The sequence below is a fragment of the Pristiophorus japonicus genome, chromosome 12 (assembly GCF_044704955.1).
Source record: "Pristiophorus japonicus isolate sPriJap1 chromosome 12, sPriJap1.hap1, whole genome shotgun sequence".
In the NCBI taxonomy this organism is placed as follows: Eukaryota; Metazoa; Chordata; class Chondrichthyes; family Pristiophoridae; genus Pristiophorus; species Pristiophorus japonicus.
Genome location: NC_091988.1, coordinates 31,551,590 through 31,572,617, shown reverse-complemented (window position 1 = coordinate 31,572,617; position 21,028 = coordinate 31,551,590). Strand labels below are relative to the sequence as shown.

At 42.7% G+C, this 21,028-nt stretch overlaps 1 protein-coding gene across 2 annotated transcripts in view; it reads right to left on the bottom strand.

The window, feature by feature from the left end:
* Nucleotides 1-21,028, bottom strand: part of dnah12 (dynein, axonemal, heavy chain 12) — a 393,315-nt gene that overhangs the window by 97,561 nt on the left and 274,726 nt on the right. For both annotated transcript variants that reach the window (XM_070895275.1, XM_070895274.1), the window contains 5 exons: nt 20,018-20,180; nt 16,148-16,228; nt 4,387-4,563; nt 4,044-4,175; nt 1,299-1,388 (listed from right to left, as the gene is read on the bottom strand). In XM_070895275.1, the coding sequence (XP_070751376.1) occupies nt 1,299-1,388; nt 4,044-4,175; nt 4,387-4,563; nt 16,148-16,228; nt 20,018-20,180 (643 nt within the window). The remainder of the gene's footprint in view (nt 1-1,298; nt 1,389-4,043; nt 4,176-4,386; nt 4,564-16,147; nt 16,229-20,017; nt 20,181-21,028) is intronic.

The following is a 21,028-nucleotide window of genomic DNA, read 5'->3' as shown; positions in this document are numbered from 1 at the left end:
ATAGTGGCCATTGTTTAATATCCAGGAATTACAGATTCTTGATAAAAGAACTTAAAAATATACAGTGCAAACTCTGCGCAGGGAACGATTCCTGTGCCAGAATGGGTAGGCCCAAATTGTACCCTATATTGGGTCTTGGTCCTCATTTATCTCAGATTGACAAGCTGTGGACATCTGCGAGACCCAGTTAAGGCAACTAGCTAGTGAAGAATATTTGATTTTCTTGCCACTGTGTTGCCAACAGTGGATCTCAGGTAGGTTGTTTTAGGGAAAGGGGCGGCTGGGGGAGGTTGTGATCTGGAGGAAGGGGGACAATTAAGAAGTCAATTGGGAGGGGGGCGGTATTGGTGGATGCAATTGGGAGCTGGCAACAGTCTGCAGGATTGCACTAGAACCAGGAGAAGGACTTCTGGACCTCCTGATTCTACATTCAAGTAAGTACATTTAAAGGACTTACTTTTTTGGTGGTCTCATTAAGAACACTGGTTAGGCCGCATGTAGACCTGGTTTTCCTGAACACAGCCAGCCTGCACTGGCTGTGTTCAGTTTTGCATCAGGGCCCTAAAATAGATGTTAAGCCTCTTCTGTGACTATGCAAAGTGTCTAACTTCCGTCATGGGTCTTGGACACCTATTTTGTTGCCTATATCAATATGGCAGGCAGCGCACTTCTGGCTTGTAACGAGTACATGCTTCTGGCCGTCATAATGGAGGCTTAGGTGTCTATGCAAAGTGCCTAACACCTGCTTCAGTCTTGTGCCCTGGATGCCTATTTTGTTGCCTATATCAATATGGTGAGCAATGGAGTTTCGGCTTGTACACAAACCTGGCCGTAATAATTAAGGCTTAGGTGCCCACTTAGCACCTGAAAAATGAGCGCAGGGCCATCAAATTTCTAGGCCTACAGGTGTCAAAATAATGGCATCAATCCTCTGAGAAGCAGCATTAACAGAAACAAGGCATAAGGCTCTCATTTTAGAGAGCCCCTATCAATATTTTTCTTATGTTTGTTGGCGGATTTCTAAATTTCCAGGCAATGAATATACATGTTTATGTCACACAGAATAGAAACTTTAAAAATTGTGATTAAGATCCATTGGGAAATCTAATTGCAAACCCAGCAGACAATGGATTGTATCATAAAAGGATCACAAATCTAGTGCTAGGCTATTTCATTGATTAAATGTAGACAAGGTATGAAAAGTACTGAAATAATCATAACAATATTGAAAACAGCTTACAGCTAACACAAATATTATATAATGAACATATATACAAAAATATATAATGAAAACTTACTGGAATATTGTCTTTGTCGTACTCCCTTAAATCTCTTAGGAAATTCATATCACCCAGCAACTTCTTACTGGGTCCCCAGTAATCCCAAATCTTGAAAATAAGCCAAATTAAAATATTTTAATAATCCAAAGGTTACTTTTATATCAATGTGTTTGCTGTGCTAACTGATAGTCTACTGCTAATCAGAATGAAATGGCATTTAGTCCATGACTTAAACTTTTGAAAGTAAAGCTCTATCAAATCAATTCTGTATTCAATTAATCTTCACATCCCATACTCCTCCTAAAAAGCTAATAATGCCTAAAGACTGCCACAGCATGTACAGCAATATCTCCCCCATCAGCCCCAGCTCCACTACCCCGCCCACTTAGCATAACTCCAGCAAGTTGGGATACATTTTTACTAGTTAACTGATGTTATCAAAAACATGTGCACTGCTCACAAGCCCAGGAATGTGTTTAAGGAAGAAAGCTTTTTTTATTGATTTTAAAGTCGGCGGTTCCATTGAGCTCAACTCTGTGGAGGCAGCGGACAGAATAGCCAGAGGTGAGCACTTCTGTTGCTGGGGTGGGGGAGGGTGTTGCCATCAGGAAAACTTCTCTGGATCTGGCAGTTGTGGTCACGGCATGAGCTTTGAGCTAGCAGATTAGGTAACAGATCAGCCATTTCAGTGACAGTTCACCTTGCTGGCAGTAGGAAAGTAATGGAGCGAAGTGATGCTGGGCAATCTTAAATATTCCAAAATTTCCATTTTCCACTCCATTATAACTAGGCTGGCCACAGGTCCCCATTTACCGGGAACAGTACCCAGATTAGGTACTGTGTCCCCAGGCAAACAATGTCCCAGGAAGAGTCCCTGGATCAGAAAACTCATCCCCATATAGGGCCCAAGTTTCGGCCTCAGTTGCTCCTGATTTTTTGGAGCAACTGGTGTAGAACGGAGTATCTTAGAAATTCAAATTCTCGGCATTTAGTTTGCTCCAGTTCCAGTCAGTTAGAACAGTTTCACTTTGGAACAGAATTTCTTTTCCAAAAGGGGACGTGTCCGGCCACTTACGCCTGTTTTCAAAGTTTCGGCAGTGAAAACTTACTCCAAACTAACTTAGAATGGAGTAAGTGAAGATTTTTCTACGCTCGAAAAAACCTTGTCTATACTTTAGAAAATCAGGCGTAGGGAACGAGGTGGGGGGGGGGGTGGAGGGAAGTCATTAAATTCTACAATCAATCCTTAGTTATACTTATACAAATATTATACAAATAAATCCAACCTGAATAAAAATTTATAAGCAAAGAAAAGATTAAATAAACCATGTTCCTACCTGTGTGAAACAGCAGCAGCTTTTGAGCTGCTGTGCTTCAGGCAGGCCTTTCATGTTGGAGACAGGCAGCGGTGTGGTGTCAGTGTCTCGACGGCAGCCCCAACAGTGGCAGCAAGCAGCCTTCGAGCTGAGCTGCTGTGCTGCAGGCAGGCCTTCATTCTGTTAGTGGCTGGCCGGCAGGCAAAGGATCAACACCAGAGGCACGCAGCTTTTCAAGGGGGCTGAGGCCATTCGGCCACGTTTAAGGGGCGGCGTCAGTGGCTCGACGGCAGCCGAGTCCTTTTAAAAATGGCCGAGTGCCAATGTTTGTTTGACACTGCACGTGCGCGCACGCTCCAACGTGCACGCGCAGGGTTGCCGGCACCACGTTGGCTCATTTAAATTGGACCCGCCCCCCACTACTTACAGAATCGGCGCGAGTGTTTGGCTCCGTCCCCCGCTGTGAAGAGCGTGCCGTGCCAAGCTGAGATCGAGCTCCGAGGAGCCGGAGAATATCGAAGTTTTTTTCTAGTGCACTTTTAGGCGCGAAGAACAGGCATCCAACTCGGAGGTGCGCCGTTTTCGGCGCGGGCCAAAACTTGGGGCCATAGAGTCTTTATTTATTTTTTTTTTTTTTTAAAGTGAATTACAGAAATCCCAGGCAAAATTTTCGGCCTGTTCCCAGCCGATTTGAGCTCAGGAACGAATTCCAGGAGCCAGTTGAACGAAGATAGCGATGGCGGCCCTGCCTTCCCACAATGCAACGCAGCAGAGAAAAGGCCCCATCGATAGCTCGAGCCACACTGCACTCTCGGGGATTGAGTCACTTGACCCCATGTTTCGGCCAATAGTGACTGACTGGAGGGCCTTTAAAGTACATGGGAGAAGCCAAGGGCGCAGTGAGAGCTGGTGGGTGAGTGGATTTATTTTACCTCAGATTAGTATAGTCCATCGTGTTTTTTTTTAAACTGAATAAGGCAAGTTCTAAATTCTCCCACCAGAAGGGGTTTCTGAAAACCTCTCGGACAGAGGAATTTTCACACCTTAAAGCTCAGTTTGTTTGGAACAGATTTAAAATTAGGCAATTCAGGGACAAGTATAGATGGTACTGCACTATTGCCAGAACATACGCAAGATTTGAGATTCGGTGTAGAGTGAAAACGACGTTGGCTCTACACAAATTCCACATCAGAAGCAACAAAGTCGTCATACCAGTTTTCTTGAAATGTGTCCTGGCTACTTGGCTGTGCCCCCACCCAGTGTGTCGCTGGATTCAGTTTGGAAAATATGGTCATCCTAATTATGGCAGATTATCAAAGGTCCATGGTATGTCCTTTGTTTTATGTAAATATGTGCAGAATAGATTAAAATGCAGGAGAAATCTGCTTACAAAATGCACACTTTGTCAGAAGTATAAACTTGAATGCATTGCTGCTTTGGGTTTTACCTTTTCCCCTGTTCCAGAAGGATCATTGATTTTTTCTGGTTTGATGAGTTTCATGACACAGATAGCAGCCATCACTAGTTTGACCCCCTGCGGAGGGTTCTTCATTGATTTAACAATTGCGATGTCAGACGGCTAAAATGCAAATTGAATAGATATATTTATGCATACAGTTACTGCTGTTTAATTAAAACAGATGTTTGCCTTACTTATAATGTTTTAATGCAATAAAAGTACCATTTAGCTTAAATTGTTCCAAAAGGCACTGCATTTTAAGAAACGGGCGCTAACAGGTGGCACTAAGCCAACAAATTTTTAGCCCTTAAAAGTGGATTGTGAGACTTGCCTTCAAAGTATCCAAGGCAGAAAGTGCAGCCTCCAGAGCTGGAATAGCCTCTGCTAGCTCACTCTCACACTCATTCTTCAAAGCGTGGGCTTCATGTGCTTTCTCAGTAGCTGATTCTTCATCTATCCTTACAACTTTGCTCTTTGCCTCCACCTCTGCAGACTCTACCTCTATAACCTTGAGAAATAAACACGATGAATATAGATTGGCATTTGCCAATTACTTTAAAGAAACATACCATCATTTGCCTGAAACTTCAACTAGTTTTCCAATTTTTTTCTGGGCCTACAAAAACTGCATTTAAAGACATAGGGTAAAATGTTCAAAATAAAGACCCTTGTGTTATAAAAAAGCAAAATAAAAATCTGGGTAGTTCAATAAGAGATTCTGCAGCATTAAAATCATTCTTCAAAATTTTTGTTCTAAAAATCTGAAGACATATCTTGCTGGTTGCCAGAACTATTCAAAACTCTGCTCACTGTTACTTTGGACATCAGCATTTAAGAAAGAAAAACGGAAAATGCTGGAAATGCTCAGCACGTCAGGCAGCATCTGTGGAGAGAGAAACAGAGTTAACGTTTCAGGTCAATGACCCTTTGTCAGAACTGGAAAAAATGAGAGATGTAACAGGTTTTTAAGCAAGTGCAAGGGCAGGGAAAAGGGGGAGGGAAGGAAAGAACTAAAGGGAAGGTCTGTGATTGGATAGAAGGCAGAAGCGATCAAGAGACAAAAGGGAAGATGGTGCAAAGCAAAAGGAGATGGTAATGCAACAAGTTAAAAAATAAAAGATGAGTCTAGAAAGGGTGAAAATGGTGATGGCAGAATCATCAATAGTTGCCATGGGAAAGAGAAATTTGACACTCCACAATATCAAAATTCGTTTTTCAGTGTTATAACGTTTGTTTAGCAGTCAATAGGCTGTTAAAACCCCAGTTACACCCAATTCAACAAGGCCTAACTTTTAATGGAGTAATTAAGAGCCATATTACCACGGAAAAGCCCAAGTTTTTGTCAGTTTCACCGATTTCCCGAATTACAATGAGGGGGGGGCCATCATAACCAGCACGGATCAGAGAATGACTGACTGCAACTTCAGGAATTCCATCTTAGGATGCACATGTGTTAAATCCTGAAGTTGCCGCTTATTTCAAAGGGGTAACGGCAGTGAATGCCTTTTGTTCCCTGTTATTCCAGGACAATGTTATTCTCTTCGTGGAATTGGGCTGCAGGCCTACAGCCAGCAGCTGGCATTTGTCCCCAGAAACCGCCAGGAAAAAGAAAAAACATAGACTGGGATACTAACAGTGTAAAAACAAAGAGCGGGAGGAATTCCTGAAATGTGTGCAGAAGACTTTTCTTGATCAGTGTGTTTCCAGTACAAGGAGAAAGAAAGCAGTGATGGATCCAGTTCTGGAAAATGAAGTGGGGCTCGTGGAGCAGGTTTCAGTGGGTCAAGGTTCAAGGTTCACTAGGTTGATTCCTGAGATGAAAGGGTTGACTTATGAAGAAAGGTTGAGCAGGTTGGGTCTATACTCATTGAAGTTTAGAAGAATGAGAGGTGATCTTATTGAAACATATAAGATACTAAGGGGGATCAACAAGGTAGATGCAGAGAGGATGTTTCCACTTGTGGGACAAACTAGAACTAAGAATAAGGGGTCGCCCATTTAAAACCGAGATGAGGAGGAATTTCTTCTCTCAGAGGGTTGTAAATCTGTGGCATTCTCTGCCCCAGAGAGCTGTGGAAGCTGGGTCATTGAATATATTTAAGGTGAAGATAGACAGATTTTGCAATGATAAAGGAGTGAAGGGTTATGGAGAGCGGGCAGGGAAGTGGAGCTGAGTCCATGATCAGATCAGCCATGATTTTATTAAATGGCGGAGCAGGCTCGAGGGGCCAATGGCCTACTCCTGCTTCTATTTCTTATGTCCTTTAATGGTGGAGCATTTGGGGAACATAGAAACATAAAAAATAGGTGCAGGAGCAGGCCATTCGGCCCTTCGAGCCTGCACCGCCATTCAATATGATCATGGCTGATCATGCAACTTCAGTACCCCACTCCCGCCTTCTCTCCATACCCGCTGATCCCCTTAGCCGTAAGGGCCACATCTAACTCCCTCTTGAATATATCTAACGAACTGGACTCGACAACTTTCTGTGGTAGAGAATTCCATAGGTTCACCACTCTCTGGGTGAAAAAGTTTCTCCTCATCTCGGTCCTATATGGCTTATCCCTTATCCTTAGACTGTGACTCCTGGTTTTGGACTTCCCCAACATCAGAATATTCTTCCTGCATGTAACCTGTCCAGTCCCGTCATAATTTTATATGTTTCTATGAGATCCCCTCTCATTCTTCTAAATTCCAGTGAGTATAAGCCTAGCCGATCCAGTCTTTCTTCATATGTCAGTCCTGCCATCCCGGGAATTAGTCTGGTGAACCTTCGCTGCATTCCCTCAATAGCAAGCATGTCCTTCCTCAGATTAGGAGACCAAAATTGCACACAATACTCAAGGTGTGGTCTCACCAAGGCCTTGTACAACTGCAGTAAGACCTCCCTGCTCCTATACTCAAATCCTCTCGCTATAAAGGCCAGCATGCCATTTGCCTTCTTCACCGCCTGCTGTACCTGCATGCCAACTTTCAATGACTGATGTACCATGACACCCAGGTCTCGTTGCACCTCCCCTTTCAGATAATAATCCGCTTTCCGGTTTTTGCCACCAAAGTGGATAACCTCACATTTATCCACATTATACTGCATCTGCCATGCATTTGCCCATTCACCTAACCTGACCAAAGTCACCCTGCAGCCTTTTAGCATCCTCCTCACAGCTCACACTGCCAGCCAGCTTAGTGTCAACCACAAACTTGGAGATATTACATTCAATTCCTTCATCTAAATCATTTATGTATATTGTAAATAGCTGGGGTCCCAGCATGAGGTGTGAATTGGCTAGAATAGACTGGCAAATGATACTTAAAAGGGTTGACGGTGGATAGGCAATGGCAAACATTTATAGATCACATGGATGAACTTCATCAGTTGTACATCCCTGACTGCAGTAAAAATAGAACAGGGAAGGTGGCTCAACCGTGGCTAACAAGGGAAATTAAGGATAGTATTAGATCCAAGGAAGAGGCATATAAATTGGCCAGAAAAAGCAGCAAAGCTGAGGACTGGGAGAAATTTAGAATTCAGCAGAGGAGGACAAACGGTTTAATTAGGAGGGGGAAAATAGAGTACGAGAGGAAGCTTGCTGGGAACATAAAAACTGACCGCAAAAGCTTCTATAGATATGTGAAGAGAAAAAGATTAGTGAAGACAAACATAGGTTCCTTGCAGTCGAACACAGGTGAATTAGTAATGGGGAACAAACAAATGGCAGACCAATTGAACAATTACTTTGGTTCTGTCTTCACGAAGGAAGACACAAACGACCGAGGGTCTAGTGAAAAAGGAGGAACTGAAGGATATCCTTATTAGGCGGGAAATTGTATTGGGGAAACTGATTGGATTGAAAGCCGATAAATCCCCGGGGTCTGATTGTCTGCATCCCAGAGTACTTAAGGAGGTGGCCCTAGAAATAGTGGATACATTGGTGATCATTTTCCAACAGTCTATCGACTCTGGATCAGTTCCTATGGACTGGAGGTTAGCTAATGTAACACCACTTTTTGAAAAAGGAGGGAGAGAGAAAACGGGTAATTATAGACCGGTTAGCCTGACATCAGTAGTGGGGAAAATGTTCGAATCAATTATTAAGGATGAAATAGCAGCGCATTTGGAAAGCAATGATAGGATTGGTCCAAGTCAGCATGGATTTGTGAAAGGGAAATCATGCTTGACAAATCTTCTGGAATTTTTTGAGGATGTAACTCGTAGAGTGGACAGGGGAGAACCAGTGGATGTGGTGTATTTGGACTTTCAAAAGGGTTTTGACAAGGTCCCACATAAGAGATTGGTGTGCAAAATCAAAGCACATGGTATTGGGGGTAATGTACTGGCATGGATAGAGAATTGGTTGGCTGACAGGAAGCAGAGAGTCGGGATAAACGGGTCCTTTTTGGAATGGGAGGCAGTGAATAGTGGAGTGCCGCAGGGCTCAGTGCTGGGGCCCCAGCTCTTTACAATATACATTAATGATTTGGATGAAGGAATTGAGTGTAATATCTCCAAGTTTGCAGATGACACTAAACTGGGTGGTGGTGTGAGCTGTGAGGAGGATGCTAAGAGGCTGCAGGGTGACTTGGACAGGTTAGGTGAGTGAGCAAATGCATGGCAGATGCAGTATAATGTGGATAAATGTGAGGTCATCCACTTTGGTGGCAAAAACACAAAGGCAGAATATTATCTGAATGGTGGCAGATTAGGAAAAGGAAGGGTGCAACGAGACCTGGGTGACATGGTTCATCAGTCATTGAAAGTTGGCATGCAGGTACAGCAGGCGGTGAAAAAGGCAAATGCCATGTTGGCCTTCATAGCTAGGGGATTTGAGTATAGGAGCAGGGAGATCTTATTGCAATTGTACAGGGCCTTGGTGAGGCCTCACTTGGAATATTGTGTTCAGTTTTGGTCTCCGAATCTGAGGAAGGACATTCTTGCTATTGAGGGAGTGCAGCGAAGGTTCACCAGTGATTCCAGGTCTCGCTGCACCTCCCCTTTTCCTAATCTGCCACCATTCAGATAATATTCTGCCACCAAAGTGGATAACCTCACATTTATCCACATTATACTGCATCTGCCATGTATTTGCCCACTCGCCTAACCTGTCCAAATCACCCTGCAGCCTCTTAGCATCCTCCTCACAGCTCACACCGCCACCCAGTTTAGTGTCATCTGCAAACTTGGAGATATTACACTCAATTCCATTATCTAAATCATTAATGTATATTGTAAAGAGCTGGGGTCCCAGCAGTGAGCCCTGCGGCACTCCACTAGTCACTGCCTGCCATTCTGAAAAGGACCCATTTATCCCAACTCTCTGCTTCCTGTCTGCCAACCAGTTCTCTATCCGCGTCAGTACATTACCCCCAATACCATGTGCTTTAATTTTGCACACCAATCTCTTGTGTGGGACCTTGTCAAAACCCTTTTGAAAGTCCAAATACACCACATCCACTGGTTCTTCCCTGTCCACTCTACGAGTTACATCCTCAAAAAATTCCAGAAGATTTGTCAAGCATGATTTCCCCTTCATAAGTCCATGCTGACTTAGACCAATCCTATCACTGCTTTCCAAATGCGCTGCTATTTCATCCTTAATGATTGATTCCAACATTTTCCCCGCTACTGATGTCAGGCTAACTGGTCCATAATTACCCGTTTTCCCTCTTCCTCCTTTTTTAAAAAAGTGGTGTTACATTAGCAACCCTCCAGTCCATAGGAACTGATCCAGAGTCGATAGACTGTTGGAAAATTATCACCAATGCATCCACTATTTCTAGGGCCACTTCCTTAAGTACTCTGGGATGTAGACCATCAGGCCCTGGGGATTTATTGACCTTTAATCCCATCAATTTCTCTAACACAATTTCCCACCTAATAAGGATATCCTTCAGTTCCTCCTTCTCACTAGATCTTTGGTCCCCTAGTACATCCGGAAGGTTATTTGTGTCTTCCTTTGTGAAGACAGAATCAAAGTACTTGTTCAATTGGTCTGTCATTTCTTTGTTCCCCATTATAAATTCACCCGAATCTGACTGCAAGGGACCTACGTTTGTCTTCACTAATCTTTTTCTCTTCACATATCTATAGAAGCTTTTGCAGTCATTTTTTATGTTTCCGGCAAGCTTCCTCTCGTACTTTATTTTTCACCTCTTAATTAAACCCTTTGTCCTCCTCTGCTGTATTCTAAATTTCTCCCAGTCCTCCGGCTTGCTACTTTTTCTGGCTAATTTGTATGCCTCTTCCTTGGATTTAACACTATCCTTAATTTCCCTTGTTAGCCACAGTTGAGCCACCTTCCCCGTTTTATTTTTACTCCAGACAGGGATGTACAATTGTTGGAGTTCGTCCATATGATCTTTAAAGGTTTGCCCTTGCCTATCCCCCATCAACCCTTTAAGTATCATTTGCCAGTCTAATCTAGCCAATTCGCACCCCATACCATCAAAGTTAGCTTTCCTTAAGTTCAGGACCCTAGTTTCTGAATTAACTGTGTCACTCTCCATCTTAATAAAGAATTCTACCATATTATGGTCACTCTTCCCCAAGGGGCCTCGCACAACAAGATTGCTAATTAGTCCCTTCTCATTACACATCACCCAGTCTAGGATGGCCAGCTCTTTGGTTGGTTCCTCGACATATTGGTCTAGAAAACCATCCCTAATACACTCCAGGAAATCCTCCTCCACCGCATTGCTACCAGTTAGGTTAGCCCAATCAATATGTAGATTAAAGTCGCCCATGATAACTGCTGTACCTTTATTGCACACATCCCTTATTTCTTGTTTGATGCTGTCCCCAACCTCACTACTACTATTTGGTGGCCTGTACACAACTCCCACTAGCGTTTTCTGCCCTTTCGTATTCCGTAGCTCCACCATACCGATTCCACATTATCCAAGCTAATGTCCTTCCTTACAATTGCATTAATTTCCTCTTTAACCAGCAACGCCACCCGGCCTCCTTTTCCTTTCTGTCCATCCTTCCTAAATGCTGAATCCCCTTGGATGTTGAGTTCTCAGGCTTGGTCACTCTGGAGCCATGTTTCCGTGATGCCAATCACATCGTATCCGTTAACTGCTATCTGCGCAGTTAATTCGTCCACCTTATTCCGAATACTCCTCGCATTGAGGTAAAGAGCCTTCAGGCTTGTCTTTTTAAACACACTTTGACCCTTTGGAATTCTGCTGTAAAGTGGCCCTTTTTGTTTTTTGCTTTGGGTTTCTCTGCCCTCCATTTTTACTATTCTCCTTTCTATCTTTTGCTTTTGTCTTCATTTTATTTCCATCTGTCTCCCTGCATAGGTTCCCATCCCCCTGCCATATTAGTTTAACTCCTCCCAAACAGCACGAGCAAACACTCCCGCTAGGACATTGGTTCCGGTCTTGCCCAGGTGCAGACTGTCCGGTTTGTACTGGTCCCACCTCCCCCAGAACTGGTTCCAATGCCCCAGGAATTTGAATCCCTCCCTTCTGCACCACTGCTCAAGCCACGTATTCATCTGAGCTATCCTGCGATTCCTACTCTGACTAGCACGTGGCACTGGTAGCAATCCTGAGATAACTACTTTTGAGGTCCTACTTTTTAATTTAACTCCTAGCTCCCTAAATTCGTCTCGTAGGACCTGATCCCGTTTTTTACCTGTATCGTTGGTACCTATATGCACCACGACAACTGGCTGTTCACCCTCCCTTTTCAGAATGTCCTGCACCCGCTCCGAGACATCCTTGACCTTTGCACCAGGGAGGCAATGTACCATCCTGGAGTCTTGGTTGCAGCCGCAAAATCACCTATCTATTCTCCTTACAATCGAATCCCCTATCACTATCGCTCTCCCACTCTTTTTCCTGCCCTCCTGTGCAGCAGAGCCAGCCATGGTGCCATGAACCTGGCTGCTGCTGCTCTCCCCGATGAGTCGTCCCCCCTCAATAGTACCCAAAGCGGTGTATCTGTTTTGCAGTGGGATGACCGCAGGGGACCCCTGCACTACCTTCCTTGCACTGCTCTTCCTGTTGGTCTTCCATTCCCTATCTGGCTGTGGATCCTTTACCTGCGGTAAGACCAACTCATTAAATGTTCTATTCACATCATTCTCAGCATCATGCATGCTCCAGAGTGAATCCACCCACAGCTCCAGTTCCGCAACGCGGTCCGTCAGGAGCTGGAGGCAGATCCACTTCCCGCACACTTAGTCGTCAGGGACACCGGAACCGTCCCTGACTTCCCACATAGTACAGGAGGAGCATAACACGTGTCCAAGCTGTCCTGTCATGACTTAACCCTTAGGTAAGGGTTAGGACGGGACAGGTTAGATGCGTGAAGAATGCTCCCGATGTTGGGGAAGTCCAGAACTAGAGAACACAGTCTTAGGATAAGGGGTAGGCCATTTAGGACTGAGATGAGGAGAAACTTCTTCACTCAGAGAGTTGTTAACCTGTGGAATTCCCTGCCGGAGAGTGGTTGATGCCAGTTCATTGCATATCTTCAAGAGGGAGTTAGATATGGCCCTTACGGCTAAAGGGATCGAGGGGTATGGAGAGAAAGCGGGAAAGGGGTACTGAGATGAATGATAAGCCATGATCATATTGAATGGTGGTGCAGGCTTGAAGGGCTGAATGGCCTACTCCTGCACCTGTTTTCTATGCCCATTTTGAAATGGACCCGTTTATTCCCACTTTTTGCTTCCTGTCTGCCAACCAGTTCTCTATCCACATCAATACATTACAGTGATCATAATATCATCAGGTTTAGAATAGTTATGGAAAAGGACAATTAACAATCAAGCATAAAAATACTTAACTGGAGGCGGGCTAGCTTCAGTGAGTTGAAAGTGGATCTGGCTCAGGTGGATTGGAATCAAAAATTGGTAGCAAAACAGTAATTGAACAATGGGAGGCCTTCAAGGAGGAGATGGTTCGGGTATAGAATAGACTCATTCACATGAGGGGAAAAAAAGGCATCCAAAGCTAAAGCTCCCTGGATGACAGAAGAAAGAGAGATTAAATTTAGGCAGAATCATAGAAAAATTATGACATAGAAGGAGGACCTTCGGCCCGTGCCGGCAGAAATAGAAGGCTTATGAGAAATGTAAGGTGAGGGAATTGTGAAATGATCCACTTTGGTCAGAAGAATGGAAAAGTTGAATATTTTTTTAAAGTTGAGATATTAGTAAATGTTGGTATTCAGAAGGATCTGGGTGTCCTTGTACACAAATCACGGAAAGTTAATATGCAGGTACAGCAAGCAATTAGGAAGGCAAATGGTATGTTAGCTTGTATCGCAAGAGGGTTGGAGTACAAGAGTAAGGAAGTTTTGCTCTAATTGCACAGGGCCTTGGTGAGACCACACCTGGAGTACTGTGTACAGTTTTGGTCTACTTGCCTAACAAAGGATTTACTTGCCTTAGAGGGGCACTATAGATTGATTCACTAGATTGATTCCTGGGATAAGAGGGCTGTTCTGTGATGAGAGATCATGTAGAATGGGCCTTTACTCTCCGGAATTTAAAAGAATGAAAGGTGAGATCATTGAAACATACAAAATTCTGAAGGGGATTGACAGGGTAGATGTCAAGAAATCGTTTCCCCTGGCTGGAGTGTTTAGAACTAGGGAGCACAGTCTCTGGATAAGGGGTAATCTATTTAAGACTGAGATGAGGAGGAATTTCTTCACTCTTTGGAATGATCTGCCCCAGAGGGCTGTGGGTGCTGAGTCTCTGAATATATTCAAGGCTGAAATAGATTTTTGGAGTATAGGGAAATCAAGAGATATGGAGATCGGGCAGGAAAATGGAGTTGAGGTCTATGATCAGCCATGATCCTATTGAATGGCAGAGCAGGCTCGAGTAGCTGAATGGCTTACTCCTGCTTCTATTTATTACGTTCTTATGATCTTATATTTGCGCCATGACAGCCAGGTCCTCCTGACGACATCCCTACTTGTGTCCTCCTGTGCAAAGTGCAACCAACTGCGTTGATCTCATGTGGAGGTCTCTTCCACCCATTGGAAGGGAAGATGATGCGTCATCAAATTATGTCATCAGACCCGTTTCCTTCAATTGGCCGAGAAATGTGCTGGGCGGGCTCAACAAGTCCAATCAAGAGAAAATAATTTTGGACAGTGGGCTGGAGCCAACAGCGAGGCCAGGACCTGCCACCGACGTCGCCCATCAGGGACCCGCAGAGACTGGTAAAATCCAGCCCTGTGTGTCTCAGAAAGGATTCTGCAATCTGATTGGTTAAGGAGACACACAGTTGCTTGTCCGCTTCACACAGGCCCCAGATCTCCTGTAAAGGGCGCCGTGTTGTTTCTGCTCTTTAATAACTTCAAGTCTTTGAGCAAAAGCCCAAAGAAAGTCTGTGGGCACGTACAAATGTAATGAACGACTGGCGGTGTTCGTTCGCCGCTGACCGCAAAATCCGGAACAACAATCCGGGACAAAATGAATTGGCATTTAGAAAAAGTATGAGCTAATACATGAAAGTCAGCACAGATTTGTTAAAGGCAAATCATATTTGACTAACTTGATTGAGTTCTTTGATGAAGCAACAGAGAGGGCAGTAATGGTGTGGGCTGATGCAGGTAGCACGGCTGATGTTCTGTATATGGACTTTCAAAAGGCACTTGACAAAGTACCGCATAATAGACTTGTTAGCAGAATTGAACTCCATGGGATTAAAGGGTCAGAGGTAGTGTTGATATGAAATTCACTGAGGGACAGAAAGCAGAGAGTAGCAGTGATCAGCTGTTTTTCTTTCAGACTGGAGGGAAGTATACAGTAGTGTTTCCCAAGAAATGGGCAGACACATGGCAGATGAAATTTAATGCAGAGAAATGTGAAGTGATATATTTTGGTCGGAAGACTGAGGAGAGGCAGAAACAGAGACCTGGGGGTTTATGCACACAAATCTTTGAATGTGGCAGAACAAGTTGAGATGCCTGTTAAAACAATGCAGGGATCCTTGGCTTTAATCATACAGGCAGAGTACAAAAGCAAGGAAGTTATGCTAAACCCTTTATAAAACACTGGTTAGGCCTTAGTCAAGAGTATTGCTTTCAATTCTTGACATCACACTTTAGGAAGAATGACAAGGCCTCAGAAAGGGTGCAGAAGATATTTACTCGAATGTTACCAGGGATGAAGGACTTCAGCTATGTAGAGAGATTGGAGAAGCTGGGGTTCTTCTCCTGAACAGAAAAGGTTACGAGGCAAAGATTTGATAGAGGTCTTCAAAATCATAAAGGAGAAACTGTTTCCAGTGGCATAAGCACTGGTAACCAGAGGACACAGATTTAGCGTGACTGGCAAAAGAACCAATGGAATGCACTGCCTGAAAGGGTGGTGGAGGCAGGTTCAACAGTACGTTTCAAAAGGGAATTGGATAAATACTTGAAGGGAAAAAATATGCAAGGCTATGGGGAAAGAGCAGGGGAGTGGGACTAATTGGATAGCACAGGCACATTAAGTCGAAGGGCCCCTTCTGTGCTGTATCGTTCTATGAATTTATGATTCTATGATCTGAGACAATAACATGCAGGTAGTCTATGGAAGATCTCCTTAGTCTGTAAACCTTAGTCTGTAAATCTTGTTAAGTGGGCTTGTATGTGTAGGAAACATTGGGAAATCTATTCCCCTGTCCAATGCTTTACTTTCTACTAAATGGACTAAAAGCTGCAACATAATTCCTGATAGATCCTCGAAAATACTAAATAGATCACTATGCAGGCAAAGAAACGCCAGCCTTCAGCAGCATACAAAGCATCCTCTACCAAGCAGCATCTATCTGAGCGATATTTTACTGGCACTCCAACTACCATTTATATAGTGGTGGTTTAAATTGGAGGCAAATTCAAGGAAATAGGTCAGTGGTGTTAGTCACACTATCTTGATCTCATTTAAATGTGGCTCCCAGCAAGCTTTTTAAAGGGATTGTAAATTTTTTGGCAGGAAAATTCAAGTGTAGTGTTAGACAGTAGACAATTCCACCACAGTTTACTACATTACCAGCCCTAAAGCCAACCTAAAATAGGTGCTTATTCAGAGGAAAATACAGCCACCGATGTGAGAAAAACTGATTTTCATTTTGGACTTACCTGCATCATATGAGCATTTTCGACTTTGGCTATTTTCAGTTTTGGCTGTAGATCCATCAGTTCTATCTTCATCTCACTCACCTAGAGGTATAGCATCAAATACTCATTTTAACTTAAATACGCAACTAGTAAATAAATATAATTAAAGTTTCATTTTACAAAAAGCAAAATGTCCCTGTATTTATCTCTCAGGCAGTAAAAGTCTCATGTTTGTAATAGCAAAGGTATTGAATGTTTTATTCTTATGGCTCCTCTTATGGCTCAATGATAAATGCACCCCATGTTTTGGCATTATGCATCGCAAACCAGGAAGCTGCCAAGTTCAGTTTCTGCTCTGTGCTAAGCTAACTGACCTCAGTCAGGGCAGTAGTGGGTGTTACATTGGCTTCTGAATTCCGGGTTTAAGTGGAGGAGATCCAAGGCTTCCACTCCTGATTGTTTTCCAGTGCCTTCCATTGGAACGTCTCCACATAAAATCAGAATCATAAGAACATAAGAAATAGGAGCAGGAGTAGGCCATTTGGCCCCCGCGAGCCTGCTCTGCCATTTAATAAGATCATGGCTGATCTGATCTTAGGCTCAGCTCCACTTCCCTGCCCACTCCCCATAACCCTTTAACTCCCTAATCATTCAAAACTCTGTCTATCTCCACCTTAAATATATTCGGTGATCCAGCCTCCACAGCTCTCTGGGACAGAGAATTCCACAGATTTCCGACCCTCAGAGAAGAAATTCCTCCTCATCTCAGTTCTAAATGAGCAAGCCCTTAAACTATGCCCCCTAGTTCTAGATTCCCGCATGAGTGGAAACATTTTCTCTGCATCTACATTGTCAAGCCCCCTCAGTAACTTATGTGTTTTCAATAAGATCACCTCACATTCTTCTAAACTCCAATGAGTATAGGCTCAACCTGTTCAACCTTTCATCATAAGTCAACCCCTTCATCTCAAGAATTAACCTCGTGAACCTTCTCTGAACTGCGTCCAATGCAAGTATATCTCCCTTAAATAAGGAGACCAAAATTGTATGCAGTACTCTAGATGTGGTCTCACCAATACCCTGTACAGTTGTAGCAGCACTTCCCTGCTTTTATACTCCATCCCCCTTGCAATAAAGACCAACATTCCATTTGCCTTCCTGATTACTTGCTGTACCTGCATACTAACTTTTGTGTTTCATCACAAGGACCCCTAGGTCCCTCTATACTGCAGCATTTTGTAATCTCTCTACATTTAAATTATAATTTATTTATTTTTATTTTTTATTGTTTTTTCATTTTTCCTGCCAAAGTAGATAATCTCACACTTCCCCACATTATACGCTATCTGCCAAATGTTTGCCCACTCACTTAGCCTGTCTATATTCCTTTGCAAATTTTGTGTGTCCTCCTCACAACTTGCTTTCCCACCCATCTTTTTATCATCATATCAGCAGCAAATTTGGCTACATTATACTCAGTCCCTTCATCCAAGTCATGAATATAGATTGTAAATAGTTGAGGGCCCAGTACCGATCCATCTGGCACCCTACTAGTTACTGTTTGCCAACCGGAAAATTACCCATTTATCCCAACACTCTGTTTTCTGTTCGTTACCCAATCTTCTATCCATGCTAATATATTATCCCCAACCCCGTGAGCTTTTATCTTGTGCAGTAATCTTTTATGTGACACCTTATCGAATGCCTTCTGGAAATCCAAATACACCACATCCACTGGTTCCCCCTTATCCACCCTGCTCATTACATCCTCAAAGAACTCCAGCAAATTTGTCAAACATGATTTCCCTTTCATAAAACCATGCTGACTCTGCTTGACTACATTATGATTTTCCAAATGTCCTGTTACTGATTCCTTAATAATAGACTCCAGCATTTTCCCAATGACAAATGTTAGGCTAACTGGTCTATAGTTTCCTGCTTTCTATCTGCCTCCTTTTTTAAATAGGGGCGTTACATTTGCAGTTTTCCAATCTGCTGGGACCTCTCCAGACTCGAGAATTTTGGTAGATTGCAACCAATGCATCCACTATCTCTGCAGCCACTTCTTTTAAGATCCTAAGATGCAGGCCATCAGGTCCAGGGACTTTTCCACCTTTAGTTCCATTATTTTACCGATTAGTGTTTTTAGTGTCTTCTACCGTGAATACCGATACAAAATATTTGTTCAGTCTCTGCCATTTCCCTGTTCCCCATTATTAATTCACCAGTCTTATCCTCTAAGGGACCAACGTTTACTTTAGCTACCCTCTTCCTTTTTATGTACCTGTAGAAGCTCTTACTATCTGCTTTTATATTTCTTCCTAGTTTATCTCATAATCCATGTTCTTTCCCTTTATTTTTTTTTAAGTCATCCTTGTGTTTTAAAAAAAAAAATTCCCAATCCTCTGGCCTCCCATTAATCTTGGCTACATTGTATGCCATGGTTTTCATTTTGATACCATCCTTTACTTCCTTAGTTAGCCACGGATAGTACTCCTTTCTCTTACAGTCTTTCCTTCTCACTGGAATATATTTTTGTTGAGAGTTATGAAATATCTCCTTAAATATCTGCCACTGCTCATCAACTGTCTTACACCTTAAATCTATTTTCCCAGTTCACTTTAGCCAACTCTGCCTTCATGCCTTTGTAATCACCTTTATTTAAGAAAGGAAACTGGCTTGAGACCCAACTTTCTCACCCTCCAATTGAATTTGAAATGCAACTTGCTATGATCACTCTTTCCTAGAGGATTCTTTACTATGAGATCATTTATTAATCATGTCTCATTACACAGTACCAGATCTAAGCGAGTCTGTTCCCTGGTTGGTTCCACAATGCACTGTTCAAGGAAACCATCCCAGATACACTCTATGAACTCTTCCTCAAGGCTACCTTGGCCAATTTGATTTGTCCAATCAATATGAAGATTAAAATTGTCCATGATTATTGCCATACCTTTCTTACAAGCCTCCATTATTTCTTGATTTATACTCTGTCCAACAGTGTAGCTACTGTTAGGGGACCTATAGACTATGCCCACCAGTGACTTCTTCCCCTTAATATTTCTTATCAGCTGTGATATTGCCAGCGATTGAAAAACCTATCAGTGCTCACAATCCACACTCATACATAATGAATAACATTTGAGTGCGATACTGGAAGGTTGCTCGTACCTATGGAACTGCACCCCATCATGGGTCATGATGCTTTTAGGAAAGGGGGAGACCAGTTCAGTTCTCATCAATGCAAATGTTAATATTTTAATCACTTAGAATCCTTAGAAGCCTACTGAAATTAATACATTGGAAAAGATTTCTGGTAGAAATAGTTTGGGGAATGATTTGTGAAGCTGAACGAATACGGTACAAAGATAGTGGCTGACTAAAGTAATTTCCACAGAACAGCATACTTTAAGTATGAATCTGTTTATTCTGAATAAATGCAGAGAAAATTATGGGCCGTTATAAACTAGTAACAAACTCACTGTAGTATTTGCAATGTGACAGAAGCACATTCACTGATACACCACACTTACTGGAACACTCATGGACCAAAGGGAAAAGTTTATAATGAGAGTTTTCAATAATGAAATTCTGCAGTATAAGACCAACACCCTAGTCTGTTTGTTAGACTTACAAATAGATTGGGCTTTAATTTTGGTTCCAACTGCCAACTAATTGCCTTATTAAAACTTCCAATTAATCACATACAGTATTACTCTTCTGATGATTTTATAAAAGCCTCTCAGTCTCAGTGAAACTTGTATTTTTATTAAGACAGTAGCTGAATAGTAGAGAGGATACAAAACTACAGATTAATTTCAAATTCAAATGACAACTATAAAGGATGTAAGATTTTACAAGTATTTTATTTATTGTTTATTCACTTACCTGTGACTCAGCAAAAGCCAGCTTATCTAATCCATTTGTGTATCTCTTTTTAGCTTTTGTCACTGTACCACGTTTCTGTGTTAAAAGCTGACGGAAAGCAGCAATAAGCTCCAGGTAGGATGTGGGAGTGACGTAATTGTGACGGTTTAACTCGTGAAGAAACCTTAAACAAATAAATATTGTGAGGCTTCCCATTGGTGTCAAATTCTTAAAACAAAATTCATCAGACATAATGAGGACTAAGCAACGAGGTTACTGCACAAGATAAAGGTTCACGGGGTTGGGGGTAATATATTAACATGCATAGAGGATTGGCTAACTAACAGAAAACAGAGTCGGGATAAATGGTTCATTCTCTGGTTGGTAATCAGTAACTAGTGGGGTACCACAGGGATCAGTGCTGGGACACCAACTATTTACAATCTATATTAATGACTTGGAAGAAGGGATTGAGTGTAACGTAGCCAAGTTTGCCGACAATACAAAGATGGGAGGAAAAGCAATGTGTGAGGAGAACACAAAAAATCTGCAAAAGGACATAGACAGGTTAAGCGACAGGGCAAAAATTTGGCAGATGGAGTATAATGTTGGAAAGTGTGAGGTCATGTACTTTGGCAGAAAAAAATCAAAGAGCAAGTTATTATTTAAATAGAGAAAGATTGCAAAGTGTGCAGTACAGCAGGACCTGGGGGTACTTGTGCATGAAACACAAAATGATGGCATGCAGGTACAGCAAGTGATAAGGAAGGCCAATGGAATATTGGCCTTTATTGCAAAGGAGATGGAGTATAAAAGAAGGGAAGTCTTGCTACAGTTGTACAGGGCATTGGCGGGGCCACACCTGGAATACTGCGTGCAGTTTTAGTTTCCATATTTACGAAAGGATATACTTGTTTGGAGGCAGTTCAGAGAAGGTTCACAAGGTTGATTCCAGAGATGAGGGGGTTGACTTATGAGGAAAGGTTGAGTAGGTTGGGCCTCTACTTATTGGAGTTCAGAAGAATGAGAGGT